Source organism: Doryrhamphus excisus, chromosome 15 (assembly GCF_030265055.1).
Source record: "Doryrhamphus excisus isolate RoL2022-K1 chromosome 15, RoL_Dexc_1.0, whole genome shotgun sequence".
NCBI classification, from domain to species: domain Eukaryota; kingdom Metazoa; phylum Chordata; class Actinopteri; order Syngnathiformes; family Syngnathidae; genus Doryrhamphus; species Doryrhamphus excisus.
The window spans coordinates 423,383-444,029 of record NC_080480.1 but is presented as its reverse complement, the minus strand read 5'-3'; the positions used below and the strand labels follow the sequence as shown (position 1 = coordinate 444,029).

The window sequence follows — 20,647 nt, the reverse complement described above, 5'->3', positions numbered from 1 at the left end:
CTACATATATACATTTTACATATAAATATGCCTGAGGAACGTTACAGGGCCTTATAAGGCAGGCGACACGTGGAAATAGAATATCTGACCCTGTTTATTTAGCTCAGGGGTCGGGAACCTTTTTGGCTAAGAGAGCCATGAAGACCAGATATTTTAAAATGTGTATCTGTGAGAGCCATATACATTTTTTTAAACATTGAATGCAATAAAATGTGTGCATTTTTATGTAAGACCAACAGTTTTAGATATAATGGGCTCTAATTACGTAGACCAGGCACACTACCCCACGCCAAGGGGGTGTGGCCAGCATACTTTTGTGAGCAGCGCAGTGTCTAATAATAAATCAAATACTTGCTGCCATTAATGCAACTTCTGCTGCTGCATGGTTTTGAACCGTATTCAGTATATTTCATTCTTTTGGCCATCTTCACCAGAAGGCTTGGTTCTGCAGCTTTAGCTAGGTGACTATTTGACTAAAGGAGGAAAGTTTACATTTACATCTTAATGACCAAGGTAGACTACCGCATTACCCAGTAATAATCAAGTTTTGGTGTTTGACCTGGAAAATATCATCAGGAAAGATAGATATGGTCGGCCGTATTGCAGCAGAATATAGATGGACGGATTAAAATGCATAAGAAAGTTGTTGATTTTTAATATTTTTAACAGTCATTTCTGTGATGTTTACTTTAAAATGTTAGCAAAAATACATTTTTATTGTGGTAAGAAACGCTTGAGAGCCAGATACAGTCATCAAAAGAGCCCTACCTGGCTCCCGAGCCATAGGTTCCCTACCTCTGATTTAGCTGTTTGTGTATGTTTATGCAGACCTTTTCTAGTTATTTTTCATGATTGGTGAATGCCAATAAGACGTCGGAAGAGGCAGAAGCCCGTGGAGTCGCAGACACGCACGGACAGACACACCGCCTTATCTGCGGTGTCGACGCAGCTCTCCGGCGACTCCCTAAACGGAATGTTTGCTCAGCTCCTCGGCACTGGAATGGCAGGAATGGGCACCACAGAAACCACCTGAGCGAGCCCGAGACCTTTACATGCTCGTTCACCATGACAGCCTGACCCAAACACACCAAAACACACAACACAACACCCACAATTTCCCAAGGAAGAGGAAAATAAAGTGAGGTGGATTCATTCTATTGACTTTCATTGTCATACGCTATTTATCCGACAAGGACTCACGACTGGGACAGACGACATTCCGTCCTCCTCGGAGAATTGTTTTATTTTTACTAAACCATTCACATCTGTGCAAACTGACAGCATGGATTTTATCAGCCCAACGTGACCCACATTCCCTAATCTCTAAATAGCATTTATCGACAACGTGCACACAAGTAGGCTCATACTTACGGAAGAAGTCCTTCTTGACCAGGTTTTTGGCACACAAAACTGCAAGAGAAGAAAAAGGCAGATTAATGACATAACGTCATATTCATGGCAATATTCCTAAGAGACGCCCTCTTTACAGATTATGAAACAATGCAAGATATTTATGCTAATTTATGATTGACGCCACAACCTCCACCAACATAATATATGACCCGTCTGGAAGATCCATATGAGCCCATTTCACACATTTGGAGCACGCAAGTGGCCCGATGTGAGGTCCACCTCCGTGGTGTGTTGCCGAGTGCCCCCCCCCCAGCCCGGGGGCTCATGTGCAGGTGGGAGTATTCAGACTTTATTGACAGAAATAGACAAAGGCACACCGATAGCGCTAGACCGCAAGCCCAAGCCCTGCAATCCATTTATCTGGCTCTCCATCCCATTCCACGCATACTCAGACGTGCACGTCTACGGATCACGCCGCATCATCTCAGGTGGAGCAGAAACCGGATGGTGCCGAGCCTCCTCGTGGAGCCTCAACACAACGCAAAGCCTCCGACTGTCCAACATGCTGCCTGCGTGTGGTGGACACAAACGCATGAAGGTTGAAGGTTTAATGACCACAGCTACAGTTCAAGAAATACAGACTAGACCAAAAGCCCCTTGGGGCGGGTAGGGGGGGGGGGGGCAGAACATGCCTGGCAGATGAGGAAGAATTTCTTTCCGCAAACATCCCTGGGAATGTGTTACGTTCCATAGAACCCCGCCTGGTTTCTACAACATCTGGTATGCATTGCCTCCAGTGGGCTTGAACACGGACGGCCGTGCACGTGCTCAAGCACACGGGGCTGGGGGGGGGTCAGTGGCTGCCATCCAACTCCCGCATCATGATTAACAAGAACGTGCAAACATGCAAACATCCAGCACCAGCACGAAGGAGCAGGTGGCAGATCCTCCTTCCCAATGGATGCTGTACATCAGGGGTGCTCATTAAGTCGATCGCGATCTACCGGTCGATCGCGGAGGTGGTACTGGTCGATCGCTGGTCAGATGACAACTGAATTTTGACCTTTAGGTCACCGCTCATGCGTAAACAACGATGCAAAGTGCTAAGCTAGTCGGCGAATTGCGAGATTTTAAAGCCCTCGCTAAAGTTTATGGTCAATAAAAGGAGCTGGACCAAGTAAAAAGGCAAAAACTGGACCAAGTAAAAAGGCAAAAAACATATGACTTCCATACGGATATGGAATATTATACGGATATTATGATACGGATATTATCCATGACTGATAAACATTTGGAAGTGTGCTTGAGGCTGGCTATCAGCAGCTACTGTCCGGACTATGCATCCCTGGCTGGTTCAATTCAGTGCAAGTCATCAAAGTAAACTCAGGTAATTACAAAAAATGTTAATAGTTAATTATGTGTGTTTTGCAATATTGGCTCATTTGGTTATGTAAGGTACATCAACATACATTGTACGTACAAATAATCCTCAATACATTTGAAAATAAATAGATGTTTTGCATTTTTGTAGTGGGTAGATCATTTTGACTCGGTCATTTTAAAAGTAGCTCGCATGCTGAAAAAGTGTGAGCACCCCTGCTGTACACGGACACCAAAGGCAGATCCCGGTCTGTTATCGACTTTCCACAAGTTCATCACAAACATGCATTGAACACATGAAGGGTACCAGGACGCCACGACCGTATAAAAAAAGGGCATATGCAATTCAGCGAGCCGCAGAGCAGGAAAGCGGCACTAAAATGATACCAATATAGGCTTCTTAGGAAAACATATGCAGGCTTGGATTACAGCCTGGAAAACCGCCCGGCTGGCAAGGCAGGAAGAACGTGGTGGCGGGGGAGCCAACTGGGAGTGTGAAGGTTCAGAGTAAAGAAAAGGATTCTTATTTAGACGTTCGCTTACATCCATCTCTCCAAAACAACAGCCCCCCCCCCCCAAACACCCGATCACTTCAGTATTCCGAGTGCTAGGCGAGTATGGAAGTGCATGAATTGGGACATGGCGGCCTTTTATTTCACATTCAGACAGATTAAAATGTGCGATCTAGTCGGTTAATCAAACTATGCCGCGGCGCGGCGGTGTGAGGCTTACGTGGAAGGGATTTGAACATCCGAGGTCAGACTGAAGCCAATGACCAGCTGGGAGCAGGTTAGCGGGAAGTTGATCTTCTTCATCCGTACTCCCGGCAGACTATTTGACTTTGCTAAAGCACTTGAGCGACGATGAGCGGCCGCTGGAACGTTCTCCGCAGAAGAACGACAATAAACGAAAAGAAATTGCTGACATCATGCGGAGCGAAATCGAGGAAAAATGAAAAGACAGACCGTATCCGTGGCTGGGCTGGGTGATTTACTGGCTGCACATCTTTGCTTGCTGAGGGGGGGGGGGGGGGGGGGGGTCCACCGTCCCAGACAGTAGCTCAGTTGACAAGAATTTGCCAGCGTTCAAGATACATATACACTTTAAATACAATATTTCTGTCTTTGGCATGGTAGAGAGATGTTTGATAAATCCACCTGAGAATGACTAGCAGGGCTTTACCTGTCCTAACTACTTCAAAGTTTTACTTTCACTTTCACTGATGGTGTTTGCATGAGAGCCACACATTAGAGACCTCATTTACTTACTTAAACATGGAACCCTGACTTCTAAGAAACACGAGTACTACATAATAGTCTGACAAGTAATATACGTTGTTCAGTAGTTGCTGAAATCCATCCTGGGACCTACAGACGGTTTCTTCTCCGAAAAGACAGACACGCACCGGAAGAGCATCAAGTAACCCTTTGGCATCCGAGCCCATCTAGAATCCTGTGTCGTCATAGCGACGGCGGTATTGGAGCAAGCCTGAGAGAAGGGTGTCTCTGTGCTGCCCGTGCTTCTCATTCCGCTCGCACTGCCGGGGATCGCACCTCCGACTAACGACTGCGCTGGAGGGAGGAGAAGCGGCATGGAGACGCAGCGAGACAGACAGGGTGATGTTCCTCATGAGAGATGAGGCTGGAAAATAGAAGCAGCCATTTCCCTCTTAGCAAACCTGCATAGACGGGTATGACCGAAGAGTCGGAACGTCGGAACGTCCTGTTCCAGCTCTTCAGGTGGTTGGTGAAGGAAAGGTAAGAAACGTGAGGATGTGATGGATAGAAGGCCGACACACGTGAAATGCAGCGTCATCCAACAGCCGCTGACGGCCTCACACCCCCACCCCCACTTAGCCAATGTGTCAGGACTCAAGCGGTGGGTTAGACGTGGACGCTCCGGGTGGCTGCTGGGCAGTCAGCAGCTTATTAGTCACGTCAACGGGGCCCCACCTTTGCCCACAAGGTCATTATCAGCCCGCACACACGGGGCCCTCTGGGTGGCAACAGGCAGATGGGGGCCTTTGGGGTGACGTTTGACTTCCACCTGCGGGAAGAGGACGGGGCGAGTTTCTCCCCAGACGGGGGGGCACAAAGGGCCCCACTGTGCCGGCGAATCAATGCTCTCCGCCAGACGCAAGCCAAACACCTGGCGAGGGAGAGGTCACGTGACGTCTGGGGGGGGAGGGAGGGAGCGGGCATCGCCATGGCAACAATCAGATGGCGGGATGACGCGTCAGCTGTCGGCTCTTTCATCTGGAGGGAAGCGACATCCAAGCGGATTCCAGAACCAGAAGCCATTCAGACCGGCACAATGGAGCATGGGAAAGACCAAAGTGGGCTCAAAGTGCCCCCAGTCTCTTGCTCTGGGGTTAACCATGACACTGGAGCCAGTGTGGGGGGAGGAAATGGAGGGTGGGAACCATGTTCCACCATTCCCACCCCGTCTTAAGTCCCAGTTGTCAAGAATATGCAAAGAGAGTAAAGCCGTTTCCTACTGGTGGGGGACCATGGATGGATGTGGGACGACACAGACCTCTTCAGCGGTTCAGGTTGACCCGCGTCTAAGCCCCCCCTTCCTGTCCACCTGGTTCCCCCAGCCCAGCGTGCCGACCCCCCACCCCAGACAGTCTGACACCGCTCCCTGCTACCTTTCCTCGGTCTTGTGGTCTGACAGCCATGTTGTGACTCCACCCCTTGGACCAGCTTCTTCGTAGCATTGTTCATCTATAAACAAGTCTTTCCTTTTCCCGCCACGCTGCCTTTGAGCCGCCGCGTGGCTTCATGGAAGATGGCAGAAGATACAAGGAAGCAGACTGACGGCTGCGTGAGAGAACCTGTTCTTCATCTGCTGCCTGCTGATCTCCACACCGTCCTCCATTAGATGGTGACACCCCCCGCGTGCCGCTCGCCCTCTGAAAATCCAGTCCAGCCTGTCACTGGGCAGGCAACCTGTGGAGATGCGGTCAAGTCCAACCACTAGGACATGTAGGCCATGGGAAGAACCAGATCCATGATAAGCCATCCTTTGGTCCCATCCTGCATATACATGATATACACATGCATACATATTTGAGTCATTGTGGAACTTCTAACTGCCAGGAAACATTTGATACCATTTCCAAGATTTAGAACATTAGGAAGGAGATCGAGCAACACAATCCTCCTGTGCATCGTTTTCCTCACAGACAAAAACATGGAAGAATGTTTTGGAATGAAAGGAAAATATGTTGATGGCCATTTCCAAGTTTCTAACAATTACTGAGGCATTCGGAGCCGTGCTCCGTCTTCATCTCACACGTGCTCCAAGTGATGGATGGGCACGCCGGCACGGGAGGGGGGAGAACAGAAAGGAGACGTTAGGGAACCTTCGGGAACGTATCCGATTCTGCAACGCAACAAATGACAACTCCGACATGGGACATCTGCTGAGCCGAAATCACAGTGAGCAGACGGCAGACACGACGTAGCCTAGCGTAGCTTCTCATCGGGACAAAAGGGTAGGAAAAGCCATAAATCATCATCATCATCATCATCCATCATAATCAGCACCTGCTGGAGTGCCGAGAGATCTCTTGAAGCGCAACCAGACACGTGGCCTCAACGCTGGGCTGGCCGGCGCCGTTCGCGCTCTCGTATCACGTGTCCAATCAATACGTGACGTTTTGATTGCAGTTTGGATTCATGAAGGCGCCGTAGTCACGTATGAAGTCAATACTTCGCCATATTCGTCGTCTCTGGCAAGCGGTTTGCACTTTTCCAAATGCCGCAGCGATAGGAACAAGCCCTGGGCGTCGTAGCGATGCTTGCTGTTCCTGTTGTGTTTGCTAATAAAGATACGTTACGAACACAACACATTGTCACGCACGTAATGGGAAAGACTTGTTCCTCCTATGAACTTCAGCACTAACTCGCCCGCAGCGGGTCAGCACGGCTCTGCCAACGCCCCAAAGCACCCAAACCACCACGAAGGTAAGGCTACACACTGGAGCGGCCTATGCTGTGTTGGAGAAGTCAAGGCTAGGTGGGGGCCTTGTTTCTCTGCCGCTAGGTTCCATCCAGGAACCATCCAGGAAGGAAGTTCTGGTAATGCAAAATCAGTCATCATGAACGTTCCCGGTACTAAACGGTTACAGCGTGTATATTATAAAACAGGGGTGCTCATTAAGTCGATCGCGAGCTACCGGTCGATCGCGGAGGTGGTACTGGTCGATCGCTGGTCGATCGCGGCGTGACATTAAAAAAATATCATCCCAGCATCAATGCCGTCACTTGATTGATATACAGGGCAGCCATTCAGATGACAACTGAATGTTGCCCTTCGGGCGACCAATCAAATCAAACAACGTCTCTAAGTGCAGCAGAACTTACGATGTCAGCCTATCATCCATCCCCGTTACTTGATTGACATACAGGACAACCAATCAGATGACAACTGAATTTTGACCTTCAGGTCACCGCTCATGCGTAAACAACGATGCAAAGTGCTAAGCTAGTCGGCGAATTGCGAGATTTTAAAGCCCTCGCTAAAGTTTATGGTCACTAAAATGAGTGAAGGAGCTGGACCAAGTAAAAAGGCAAAAACTGGACCAAGTAAAAAGGCAAAAAACATATCACTTCCATACGGATATGGAATATTATACGGATATTATGATACGGATATTATCCATGACTGATAAACATTTGGAAGTGTGCTTGAGGCTGGCTATCAGCAGCTACTGTCCGGACTATGCATCCCTGGCTGGTTCAATTCAGTGCAAGTCATCAAAGTAAACTCAGGTAATTACAAAAAATGTTAATAGTTAATTATGTGTGTTTTGCAATATTGGCTCATTTGGTTATGTAAGGTACATCAACATACATTGTACGTACAAATAATCCTCAATACATTTGAAAATAAATAGATGTTTTGCATTTTTGTAGTGGGTAGATCATTTTGACTCGCTCATTTTAAAAGTAGCTCGCATGCTGAAAAAGTGTGAGCACCCCTGATATAAAAGCATAAAAGCCGTTATCAGACGTCTATTTTTATGTTTATGTTTTTATGCAAAAAGGTGTAAAGGGGGATTCTCGTGGCAGAAAGAAAGCCCGTTGTCCAGTGTAGGAACTCAGGGTAGGTTTTATTGTCCTGACGTTGACAAGACATGACCGCGACATGAAGCGTTGGTAAATACGTCTTCCTGAACAAACCAGTTTAGGACAGGAAGAGGAAGCTGCTCGGGTACAAAGGGAAAGAAGTCCAACAAAGGCGGCATTTAAGTCGCTCTGCAAAAACCTGCTGGACAACACGAGGAAGCTCAGCACACACAAACACGCAAGAGGAAAGAGACTGGCAACATTTTTAGTGTGAGAACATTTCAGCCGTCTCACGTCACCTTTTCCCTCCGTGAGTCAAGTCCTCGACCGTTGCATAACGCAGGAGTCCACCCCGACTATTTTCAGCTCCAAATAGTGGGAAACCATTCCACATTGGCAGCGTTGTGGGCCCTGCCAGCACATCCATCTCTTTCCACTCTGCGTGCGACAACGTGCCTGACGGGGAGGCCGCCAGGCGAGTCAAGTCTTCCACCGTGCCGTCACCGCTGCCGCTGCAGTGAGAAGTCAAAACAGCCAGCGGAACCGAGCCCGGGGTTCTGCAAGCTTGCACTGCCGCTGGCCCGGACCCAAGCGGAGTGGCTGGGCTGCTCCGCTGGCCTCCCTCTCGGCTCCGCTGCCCCCCTCTGATGTCATGGAGGAGAGGCCGCATAGCACAGGAGCCGAGGAACACGCCGCTGCCTGGTCTGGAGCCACCGCTGGGAAGCTGAAGTTTCCAATAATGAGTTCACTACTTCGTGGAGGAGCAAACGTTACATCATTCCATCATTCCAGCTAACGTGGTGGACTTCAACAATCAGGACCGTTATGTCATCATCCGAGATGAAAGCTTCAGACGTCCATCAAATGGAAAATGGACCAGGAAAGAAACGTCACTGTGAGACACCAGGCGTTCGTCGCCAGCAGTCCACGTGGATTTAGGGAGTCCGATGTCTCGGCGAGATACGGCGGTGGCGGTGGTGCAGGCGCGTGTCGGGAACGGCTTTCTCGGCCACGTGTGAAGCGGACGGCACGCGGCAGCAAGACGTGACATCATGCATGCGGCCTAAATTTAACCCAGCGCCGATGACATCATCGCTTGGAACGGGTCGCCCCGTGCGGATGCAGTACGACTTCCACGGCTACTTCAATGAACACATTATAACGGGACCGTTTACAGTTTACAATTCACAGTAAATGGAATATTGGATATGATGATAGCCGATCACCGATGGCTTGTACGGTTCCAACATGCGTCCCCCGTCGGCTTTCCCAAACATGTCTGCCGAGTGCAACTTCCCATCTGTTCCTGCTCCCGCTTGGGAGCGTGAGATGATGATTTCACGTTCACATTTTGTCTCCCACGGCGTCCATAAAAATGACAAGCACATGCGTCACGGCCAAATATGCAAATGAGACAATAATGACATTAGTCGTACTATTTGGGGCTTCATGTGACTGAAAATGGCGACTATTATTATTATTTCCAATAACTTCATATGGTAAAGCCAAACCATACGTCACCAAACGTTTGCTCATGAAACGAGTTTCCCGAGCAGGACATCCAACCAGACTGCTCCACATCCTTCAGGAATGGCGGACTAAAGAGCGGATTCTCACACATCTGGAGCACAAAGACCTGGGGCTTGAACGCCGGCGTTGGCCCGGCCGTGCAGGAATCTGCTGGTCTGTTTGTTCAACTTCAGACAAGATGGCGTTTGTAACGTGATCGGCCGTGAATATAAACAACTTCTGATGCCGCCTCCTCGGAGGACGGACGGGGCTCAAGCGCCAGGCCCAGACACAGACAGACGTCTCCGGTCAGCTGTTGGCGTCCAACCCCCCCCCCCCTCCCCGAACATACACACTTCCCAGTAAGTCAAACTGGAGACGTTAGAGACCCGACTCAAGCCCGTCTACCCGGGTTTGAAGTATTTATATCGGGTTACGTGCCTCCATCAATCTGGCCGCTCCGGCAGAGTGAGACGCGCCACGCCTACACGGCGACCATTGACAGTTCATGACGCCATGTGGAAACCTGCTGGGACAGTACTGGGAGACGATCGTCATCACGCGTCTGAACCAGCAAGACGAGGAAATGACATTCATGCCAAGGATCTCTAACATCAATCATATTGGGAGCTGAGAATGACCGCTATGAGAAATTAAAACGGGGGGGGCACTGACATTGGATGCCAATCCGCTAACGAGCAGTCAGATTACCACGGAGGATTTCCAGTCGTCCGAGGTCAACAATCCAACGTGCTCCAGCAGAGATAGGCTGCAATGTGGCATGGCTCGGAATTGAGTTCTAACTCCTCCTCTCGTCTGGACGCCATATTTACATTCCTTGTGGGCTGTCATTAAAGGAGGCTCTCGGCGCTCTGGTCGCCAGAATTCAAAAAAATGGGCACACGAGAGGGCAACTGCAGCGTGAGGGCAGGGACGCTCCCCTCAGGTGTGTGGCCCTTACACGCCCCCCTATGTGCCCCCGCGTCACAGCTATACGTACATTGGATTCACTGACAATTAGGCATCTTTTTTGGAGGTCCATGAACACACCACTGCTGTAGTTTCTCTGCCGTCCTCGCCGTTGGTCGCTTCCAAACCCGCCAGTTACTAGTGGATTTCAAAGTCAGAGCAGAGAAAACCTGTTTATGACCTTCTATATACGTTTGACATGATTAGAGTCATCTACACATTAAATAACACCCCTACAATCAGCCTGACACTCATCCAGTACAGCATGGGGATGACCGAGGGCGATGTCGGGGGTTCAGCTTGGTGTGGGTAGCCTCTTAGCGATTATTGTACCTGTGAGATCATTCAAACCGTCCGGTGCTCGAATCTGGTGCTTGTGTGTCTCACGTACCGACACCCCGTGACCACTGCAGATCATCACAGCGTCTTTGAACGCGTCTTGTGGATGCATAATATTTGTATTTGAGTTCATGGAGCTATTTTTATACTTTAAAATGCTTCATTTCGGAAAGAATATCTGCTAAATTTCCACGTTTCCTGTCTGAACACCAGATGATGAACACAAGTGTTTCTGTGAGCAGAATGGATGAAAGTGGATTCAGAGGAAGCTCTTGCGAGGGTGGGCGGGAAAAGCTCCTTGGACGCGGAGTGATGGGGGATGAAGCTCGGAATGGGAAAGAACAGGAGTGACTCAGACAGAGGAGGTGGGAATGAGCGCACGGAGAATACTAGGGAATCCCACTGAGATACCAGCGTGCCGTGTGCTGGTCCGCACCACACCGAAGAATTCCGATGAGCAAACCATATGCCGAACACGTCACGTGGTGACTCCAAAATGGAGTTCCTGAAAAACAGATTTGGGAACAGCAGGAAAAGATGCTACTTCTTTGGCCTTTTTATTCCCCCTGGATCAGACTAGGAATGACACCCGCCAAGGAAAAGGAAAGCCGTCACCACTAAAGTGAAAGTGAACATCATAAAAAGCTCAGGGAGAGAAGACCCGAACACAGCTGGGATAGGCTCCAGCATAGCCGCCACCTTAGTGAGGATAAGCGGGATAGAAGATGGATGGATGGAGAATGTTCCAAAATTGGGATTTGAAAGCATTTTCCACAAATACAATAAAGTGCGGCAACCAAAGCGTGCTCTCGGATCTGAGGTGACACCATGTGAGTTTTAGGAAGAACTGCTCCCGCTTTTGTTTCACTTCACTTCCGGAAAAATGTATCTACAGACGACAGTCGTAGATCTGCGGCCATGAAAAGGTTCTTTTATATGATGACATCATCGCAGCTCGCACCAAACCAGTCCTTCTAGTCCACTATCCGAGGTATTCCAAATGAGTCCTTCTAGTCCACTATCCGAGGTATTCCAAATGAGTCCTTCTAGTCCACTATCCGAGGTATTCCATTTCTAGAGGGCTCAAAGATGCTAAAATTGCTTCGTTTTGGCTTTTGGGCCATGGAGCGCCATGGAGCGCCATGGAGCGCCATGGAGCGCCATGGAGCGCCATGGAGCGCCATGGAGCGCCATGGAGCGCCATGGAGCGCCATGGAGCGCCATGGAGCGCCATGGAGCGCCATGGAGCGCCATGGAGCGCCATGGAGCGCCATGGAGCGCCATGGTGCGCCATGGTGCGCCATGGTGCGCCATGGAGCGCCTCAGGGTAATCCCATTTCGCTAGCGGTTATGATTGTACGAGAACACGAGACGGATCTGAAAACTAGCTTTTAAAAACGGTTGGATGAAGGCTGGGCGGCACGGTGGTCTAGGGGACCTCACAGCTAGGAGACCAGGGTTCAATCCCACCCTCGGGCTTCTCTGTGTGGAGTTTGCATGTTCTCCCCGTGCATGCGTGGGTTTGCTCCGGGTACTCCGGTTTCCTCCCACATTCCAAAAACATGCTAGGTTAATTAGCCACTCCAAATTGTCCATAGGTATGAATGTGAGTGTGAATGGTTGTTTGTCTATATGTGCCCTGTGATTGGCTGGCGACCAGTCCAGGGTGTACCCCGCCTTACGCCCGAAGACAGCTGGGATAGGCTCCAGCACCCCCCGCGACCCTCGTGAGGAAAAGCGGTAGAAAATGAATGAATGAATGAATGAATGGATGAAGGCTGGCTAATCCGACAATTCCCGATGAAATGTTGCGTGCCTCAGCGGGGGTCATTCTGCAGCATGCAGGACGGCATGCAGCTACGATGTCCCATCGACCCCATCACTCCTGGGGGGGGGGCATGGTAGGAGGCTCATCCCCCTCCTCTACACAGCTGTGCGGGGCTAAACAAAGATTTAGCTTTTAGCGCCAGACGGCGTCCTTCATCCAGCGCTTCCTTCCCCGTTTGCGTCTGGAATGACGTGGCACGTGAAAGACGAGGTTGTCAAACCAGGAAACGGGCTGGTTGGAGGAGGTGTTGAGTTTCCACGCTTCTTTGACGGGGCGAGCTAGAGCCGTGTCACTCGGTGTTAAGGAGGAGGAGAGCTGCTCTACCAGGTCCGACTCCCTCCCTTTTCCACAGCGGACTCACATTCCTCGCATTCCTGGAGACCACTGCCGTCTCCGACCGCGGTGACAAACTAATTCAGTCTAATGGAGTCCTCGGAATCGTAGCAGGGAGCTTCCGGGTTAAAAACTTGGACTAAAACGTTTCACGGGCTAATTGTTTATGTGCTAACCTCAGCTATATGTTTACATTTGTTCACCAGCGACGGACATTGTTTTTCTGATGGAAGACAGGAGTCTAATCTTTCCTTTGCTAGGTTCCATGTCTGCATAGCCATAGGACACACTAGTCTCTTCCCTGGAAAGACGTGCCAACATGGTCTACAAGACCTGGTACTGAAGGTCTTGAAGGACCTGGTACTCTGATTGGTAGGATATAATGTAGACTAAAGTGGCCGCTTAGGAAATACGATAGAAGACCAAGACTTGATGAAATGGTCAACTGGCAGATCCACATCAGCAGGACCATCCTGAGCGAGTTCCACTGAACCGCGGACCCTCTAGGTTGACCTGGTAGGGTTGTGATGCCTTGCCTGGATGAAGTGGGAAGGTCGGGCATCCAGTGTAAAAACTAGCCAAACGCCAAGATGACAACAACACTTGTGGTCTGTCACAGTTTGACCCTGGAACAGATAGTTTCTATTTCCATGATTCCCTTTGGGGAAAATGGTTTGAAAAGCCGACATGAGTCCGCCAAAGACACAAGAAGGCGTTGATGACATTATGTAAGCAATACTCGGTACGTATATGCAAAGCCTCTGTAACGACGCTTGCATAAATGACTAGCATAAACACATGGCGGCTAGCGGTCCTTGGCAATCAAACATCTGCATCTCATGAAATCCATCTCATTAAGATCAGGCCTTGTTGTCTCCACTTACGCCTCTGAGAAAAACAGCGGCGCTTAAATATTTCATTTGGCACGTCCACGTATACAGGCTTCCCAGGAATGTGATTGGGGTCAGGTCCTGGAAGTACATCAAAAAGGGGCAGCTGTCAGCCCCGCTCGCAGTCAAAACACAGAGCGCTCATGTAAACCCTTTTGCTGTTTGTGTTGAAAAGGCACAAACCAAACAGCTTATGGGGGGGGGGGGAGGAGGAGGAGGAGGAGGAGGAAGGAGACGGACCAACAGAGCAGCAAACTGCATCAGCAGGCTAACAGGTTCTAGCTCTAGAAGGGTAGGACCTGGTTTGTAGCTTTCAGGACTAAGGACGTACAAAAGCCATCACTGTGGTGCGACTCCCAAACTCTTGGGACCCGCGGATCAAAATGTGATCCAGACCGAGGTTTGCAGTACAAAGACTGGATTCTCACACGGCAGCGGCAGGCCGGCTAGCAGGGCTTGGTGATGCTGCACGTTTGGGTAAACACAGGCCCGGTGTTGCCAAAACCGCTAACCATGCTTTCTTCACTTGATCTTTCTTCAACGTCTTTCAATCATTTGGTGACTTTTTTTTTTTTAAACCTATAATTTCTTGGTCATAATGATAACCAAAATAACATTTTAAATATTATTTAAAAAGCAAACAATAAACATAGATAACACAATGATTGCCTTTTATAGCATAAAAATGTTTAACCCAAAAAAAAAAACAATAATAGGGCTGTACGACGAAAAAATCATAATTTTCTTGATTAATTATTCTCAAAGACAATTTCTGGGCCATAGGCTTATGTTTTCAAATGATGACATTAATATTAGTGCTATGATACTCCACATTGTCTTGTTCAACTGGAGTCTTTCTGCTGCTCCGGAAGGTCCCGGAAGGACAGTTCAATTTATTAAATACAAATGACTAAAACGACTAAAAATAATCCATCAAGTGAAGAACCCGGCACACTCAACAGTACATCCATGCACTTACTAAAGACTTACTGAAGACTGACTCAAGACTGACTCAAGACTGACTCAAGACTGACTCAAGACTGACTCAAGACTGACTAAAGACTGACTCAAGACTGACTCAAGACTGACTCAAGACTTACTAATGACTTACTAATGACTTACTAATGACTTACTAATGACTTACTAATGACTTACTAATGACTGACTAAAGACTGACTAAAGACTGACTAAAGACTGACTAAAGACTGACTAAAGACTGACTAAAGACTGACTAAAGACTTACTAAAGACTTACTAAAGACTTACTAAGGACACGGCCAAATACAAGCCAACTAATGAACGGCCTGTCCTGCTACCTGATGAACGATAGCGGATGGAACCAGGGTGGCCGAGCCAACTCGCCCTGGCTGGCAAGGCTCGTGGAAGACGGTAGTAGTAGTAATACTACTAAGACGGTAGTAGTATAGTCCTCAAGTAATATAAAAATGTCTTTGTTTGTTTCTTTCCACTTTTTCATGATTTCGGAGTCGCCACTCCGCATACTGATTTTGGCTTGAGCACTTTAAATTAAAATCTAAAAATTGTTCTGCCAAAATAAACGACATAATAATATAAAAATATAACAAAACATTGTAACAACAACAATCAAAAACTTGTGAAAATAGACATAGAAGAGACCTGGGAAGATACCGATCTCATCACGCCAGTATCGATACCCCACTTGTATCGATGGATTGACATTTGAATCGCCCCCCCCCTCCCAACTAGCTAACCCAGCTAGCCAACTTTAAATGAGCCGGTCTAGTCTGACAGTCCAGCCAAGCCATCCGTCTAATAAACATGAGATCCTAAATACGGTACGACGGTACGTCCCTCCTTAGGAGGACTTGGGACTTTACTCCGGGCCAGACTTCAGGCTGGCGAGGTTAACACAAATTCCACGATCGGCACATTCAGCAAAACCCGGCCAATAAGCAAAAGCACGCTAATGTTAAGCTAATGTGAGCACAACCGGGGGGAAACGAAGATATTTTCAGCGGAAGCCGCAGACAAGCCAGCCAGGCAAACGAAGGCAGGGAGAAGCGGCGCCGAGCCAAGTCCACGGCCCATGGGAACACTTTCCATCCAGGAAATACACCGAGCCCTCCTAGCTAGTGTGTGCGGCAGACACGAGCCTTACTCGGGGATTTAAGACAAACAAACACGGCTACCTACCTGTTAGTCGCAGCTTCACCGGCCCGTTCCGCCGAACTCCTTGGTTCGACATCACCTCTTTGTCCCGGCCTTCACGGCGCTTCGGGCGGAAAAATAAGCAGGTTTATCAGCCTCTCCGCCACTTTTAGACAATAATGGAGTCACGGCATTGTGGCCCGGATGTGGACGGAACTGCCATCGCGTCTGCTGGCAAATGCAAAAATGAAAACGGAAAGCCCAAAAGGGGGAACCGGCGGCCGGAGCGCCGTTGCAAAGTGCATGGGAAGGAATGAGAGCTCCTCCAACCGTCGGCGTTACATCTTGCGAGGCGTGCTCTCCTCTGGCGGGGAGTGGAAGTGTGGAGCCGTCCGGCGTGGATCCCGCTCGGGGAGGCTGCTCCTGCCGGGAGATGACCGGTGACGACGGCGCGACACTTCGGGAACATGTGCCGCCGGACCTCCAACCTTCGTCCGACCACCCACCCTCCCCCCTCCGGCGTGTCCTCTGGGTTTGCCGTTCCCACCCCCACCCCGTTTATGGCCGTTGATGGGTTTATGCAGGGGCGTAGCTCAGGTCGATGCGACTCTCACCTTTTACCAGACCTGGGCTGATCGATACAAATATCGATAGTATATATAGAAATGATATTTTCCTTTTTATTTTCTCTAGTATTTTTCCCCTTTGTGCTTGAAAAAATGTCCAACTACTGTATCAGTACTGTATCGGTATCCAAATGTGGTATTGCCCTAGCCAACTGAAGACACTAATATGAAGGTCACTAATTAAGTTTCTATACATACAAGTACATGTAAATATATACTGTGTGTAGTACATGTCTAAAAACAAATATATTAGCGTTAGAGTACACTCATCACCTTGCAGAGGTTTCATGACAGTTTTGCAATTTAGATATTAAATATTTAAGTGTTTTGTAACTTTAGAGCCCTCTAAGCATGACATAACACCCCTACAAGACAGATATTAGTTATAAATAAGACACTCGCACTAAAATAATCACAATTGCTACTTTAAAAAGGTTCACTAGAGCGCCCACTTCTGGTTGTAGTTGGAGGTTTCTGATAGAACGCATTCCTATACCAATACTTCAGTACAACTACAAGCATTAGAAGGTAATTATAAGACTAAAATGTCTACAAATAAAAGGTTCAGGAGGCTGACGTTCTTTCCACATGCCAACCATTGTGATTAAATGGCAGCTAAATCATTAAAATAAAAAACGACACGTGGTCCAATTCTTTATTTACATTTGTGGTTGACTGAGTGGTAACACGTATGTACAGTACATACATATATACTACATACATGACATGAACAAGGACAAAGCGTGACAGTGAAACAACAGTACAGTGGAGTCTCCGTTTAGAAATTGAAAGTGCTCTGGTTTTCGCCGATGTGGAAAGCGTAACCATCGGCAGTTGCTTCCGGGGCGACCGACTCCAACTCCCCATCCTGGGAACGAGGGAGGAAAGGTAAACGTGTGCAAGCATGACAAAGGTTTCCACGGTAAATGACATCACCTCTTCAGAGAAGTATTTCTCGATGAGGTGGAGGGCTGCTTTGTAGATGGTCTCGTTCTCATGCGACTGCAGCCCTTCGATTCGATCCAGTCCGCCGCATTCCTCAATCATCAGGGCCAACTTGTCCGACTCCCCAATTTTGTCACCAGCCTAAAAAAACAAAGCGTGAGGTGGACTTTTTCCTTTGAGATCCAACACGGATGTGGAACCTACCAAGAATATGTTTGTGATGGCATCCAGGATGACCAGGACAGTTTTGCTGTCCTTGGAGGAGAGAAGGTTGAGAAGCGGCTCCAGGACGTTGCACTGCACCAAGCACACCACCTGCTCCACGGTGCCCCCGCTGGTGAAGTTCGTCACGGCCCACACCGCCTCCTTCTGGGTTTTGTAGTCACCCTGCACGGGACCACGACAATGAGAACGTGTCTCCGGGGAGGTCTTGGGAGGAGAAGCTCCAACGTACCCTCACTAGCACATTGACCAAATGTGGGACAAGGCCCGCATTGATGACCTCCTGGATCTGGGTGTCTTTCCCCGCAGTGATGTTGGACAACGTCCAGGCGGCTTCCTTCTGAATATTGGCCTTGTTGTGGCACAGTAGTTGGGGGAACATGGCCAGGACCCCGGCATTGAGCACTGTCTGAGTCTGCTCATCTGTGCCAGTCACTATGTTACCGATGGCACGCAGAGAAGGGGTCTAAGAGGGGGGGGGGCATCTCTTAAGTCAAGTTACAGTATGTTCTTCCACGTGCAGACGCCATCAAGGTACCTACCACCACAGACAGCTCCCCACAGCCGAGCAGCTGGACCAGGCGAGGCACCAGGCCTGCTTGGACCACCACCTCGATACGATCGTTGGACCCATCCGTCAGGTAGGACACGCCCCAGCAGGCATCAGCCAGCACCTCTTTGTCGTCGTGGTGAAGGAGGCAGATGAGCGCGGGCAAGAGCTGCTGGATGGCGCTGATGGGGGGGGACGGGTTCTTGTTGCGACACAGGTTGGACACCGTCCACGTCACGTTTCTCAGGTAACCAGGCTGGGGGGAGATCAAGGAAGAACACCCATTAAAACCTTGACGTTGTAGTTGGGCTGCCTCCTGGTGGTCACGGAGGGATGGTCCACATCCTAGATCAATTAGCGCCCCTAATCTAAAATACTTGACCTGCTTGACTTTATTCATGATTTACAACTTAATATTAAATATTTATGACTTGAAGGATATGCATCAATGGCTGACCACAATGTATCCCACCAGGCATCTGCCAATAATTGATTATGTATATTATTTGACCATCAGCGACTCGTGTTGGACTGCAAACGGCAGAAACCCCCACCGATGAACTCACATTTAATCCAGCGAGGTCTGGAACCGTGATCAGACTCAGCAGGGGGGCCACAGCTCCGTGTTTGATCACCTTGTCCCTCAGAGCCGATCCATCGCCTGTTCAGAAGGAAGCGGTGATTGTACGCGCCCGTCCAAGCGATGAGTCGTATCATATCCATAGAGCAAATATGAAAAGATGAAATACCAGCAATGTTTCCAAGAGCCCAGACGGCTTGCTCGCTGATGTGCTGGTGGGGGGAAGTGACCAGGCTGATGAAGGCGGGAATGGCCCCGCCCTCGACAACAGCGGCCGTCTGATCGGACGTCCCGGAGGCGATGTTGGTCAAAGCCCAGGAAGCCTCAAACTGGATAGGAGGGCACGCCGACAGTCCCAGGAAGGCCACAAACTTGGGGATCAGACCCGCGCTGATGATCTGGTCGATGGGGGGGTGCCGCTCCCGGGACAGCAGTTTGCTTTATTCCAAAAATAAAATAAATACACGGTGACTTTTGGTAGCAGGAATCCGTTGATGGAAGGAAGAACGTGGACCAGCCTTACCGTGCTGCCAGGGTCGCCTGCAGCTGAGACTCCGTGTTGCCGCTGTTCACGCCGCTGACGATCTCCGCAACCGTCCACTGACTGGAAGTCTGCAAACACGCGCATGGATACAAAATATGGGGTCATAAAGAAGAACCCAAAAATCTGTATGTGGATTTAAAATTAAAATAATTTCATTTATGACAACATGGCTAAGACTTAATGGGTCACAAAAACATCTTGACTTTGAATCTTATGACCGCTGTTCCTCCACGTAGGGATGGACCACAACAATGTACAGTACCTCCACCATAGGGACGGACCGGAACCAAGTACTTTGGACCGTGAAGGAGACTGTAAGGCTAGCAGAGGCGTGTCCAGCCTTACCTGGTTGTTTTGGTTCTTCTCTTGGAGGGGCGAGGTGGCCTCCTCGGGAAGGGCACCCACGTTCCTTCTTTTGAACATCTGATCATCTTTCTTGGCTTTGCGGAGTTCCACGGAAACCATCGCTCTCCTGCGTCGAAGCTCCTACGTTTGTTATGTACAAATATGTATCATATATGTATATATATATATATATCATATATATCAGCCGATGACTGCGCCATGGCGGCGGACGAGCACGTCCATGATTACTTACATTAGCATCTTTGCCTTTGTTCTTGAACTTGCTCAGACGTTCGGCGTTCTCGGACATTTTCCCCCAGTGTCAGGTGTGAAAAGTCGACTTTGTGAGCAGCTCCTGTGGCCAAAGACACAAAAGTTGGTTGCTAGCTTCCATTTCAAGTTGGCGCCGCCTCGTGACGCTAGCATGACGAGGGAAAAAGTATGAAGCAGGCCGGACAGATTAGCTAACAAAAAAAACACTCATTTCAACTACGGACATGTTAGAATGCTAACACACACCGTGTAAAAGTCGTCCGAAGGAGTTTCAATGGGGAAAATGTCAAGAGAAAGAAACACCGTGACTTACCTGCTTGTGGAAAAGGATCTTAAATGGGAGCAAAATGCCGCACAGACCTTTAAATTCCTGGAGCAAAGCCTTCTGATTGGGCTGTTTGAGCACAAGCAGCCGAGCCGCTCACTCCATTGGCCTGTTTGAAAAGAAACACTGCGGGCACCGGAAGTGGTGTCACCTCCTGTAGTATCGCGAGATTTGGCCGGGGTAATTCAAATTTTCACTCAAGTACATTTTTGCATGTAAATGTGACACGTCACCTTTTATTGTCGTGTATAATTCTCTATGTAGTTATCACTTAAACATTTGGGTGAAATGTTTGGCCCTTTTTTGCCTATTCTAAATAAATCATCTCTTTTCATTGAAATAGGGTCCACATGTGCACACAAGCAGGGCTGTGAGATGAAAGTCAAAGCCAGAACCATGAATTCCACATCCCATGGAAAAATATTCTAGTTT

The 20,647-nt window shown here is 48.9% G+C and overlaps 2 protein-coding genes across 3 annotated transcripts in view; both read right to left on the bottom strand.

Moving 5' to 3' along the window:
* smurf2 (SMAD specific E3 ubiquitin protein ligase 2) overlaps window positions 1-16,339 on the bottom strand; it is a 34,307-nt gene extending 17,968 nt beyond the window's left edge. Inside the window, exons 1-2 of the mRNA XM_058050011.1 lie at window positions 15,851-16,339; window positions 1,372-1,410 (exon numbers count right to left, since the gene is read on the bottom strand). Coding sequence (XP_057905994.1) covers window positions 1,372-1,410; window positions 15,851-15,902 — 91 coding nt within the window. The 5' untranslated portion in view covers window positions 15,903-16,339. The remainder of the gene's footprint in view (window positions 1-1,371; window positions 1,411-15,850) is intronic.
* A 733-nt stretch (window positions 16,340-17,072) lies between these two features.
* On the bottom strand, window positions 17,073-20,352 carry kpna2 (karyopherin alpha 2 (RAG cohort 1, importin alpha 1)). 2 transcript variants are annotated; one of them, XM_058050046.1, is made up of 11 exons: window positions 20,204-20,352; window positions 19,871-19,972; window positions 19,618-19,758; window positions 19,252-19,340; window positions 18,898-19,166; window positions 18,715-18,809; window positions 18,141-18,404; window positions 17,831-18,064; window positions 17,581-17,763; window positions 17,368-17,517; window positions 17,073-17,299 (listed from the first exon to the last, which is right to left on the bottom strand). In XM_058050046.1, exons 2-11 carry the CDS (start codon window positions 19,925-19,927, stop codon window positions 17,210-17,212), a joined length of 1,572 nt encoding a protein of 523 aa, XP_057906029.1. In that variant the 5' UTR covers window positions 19,928-19,972; window positions 20,204-20,352; the 3' UTR covers window positions 17,073-17,209. The 2 variants fall into 2 exon arrangements, with proteins under 2 accessions (XP_057906029.1, XP_057906030.1); XM_058050047.1 differs by lacking the exon at window positions 20,204-20,352 and adding an exon at window positions 20,137-20,157.
* Window positions 20,353-20,647: the final 295 nt, after the last annotated feature.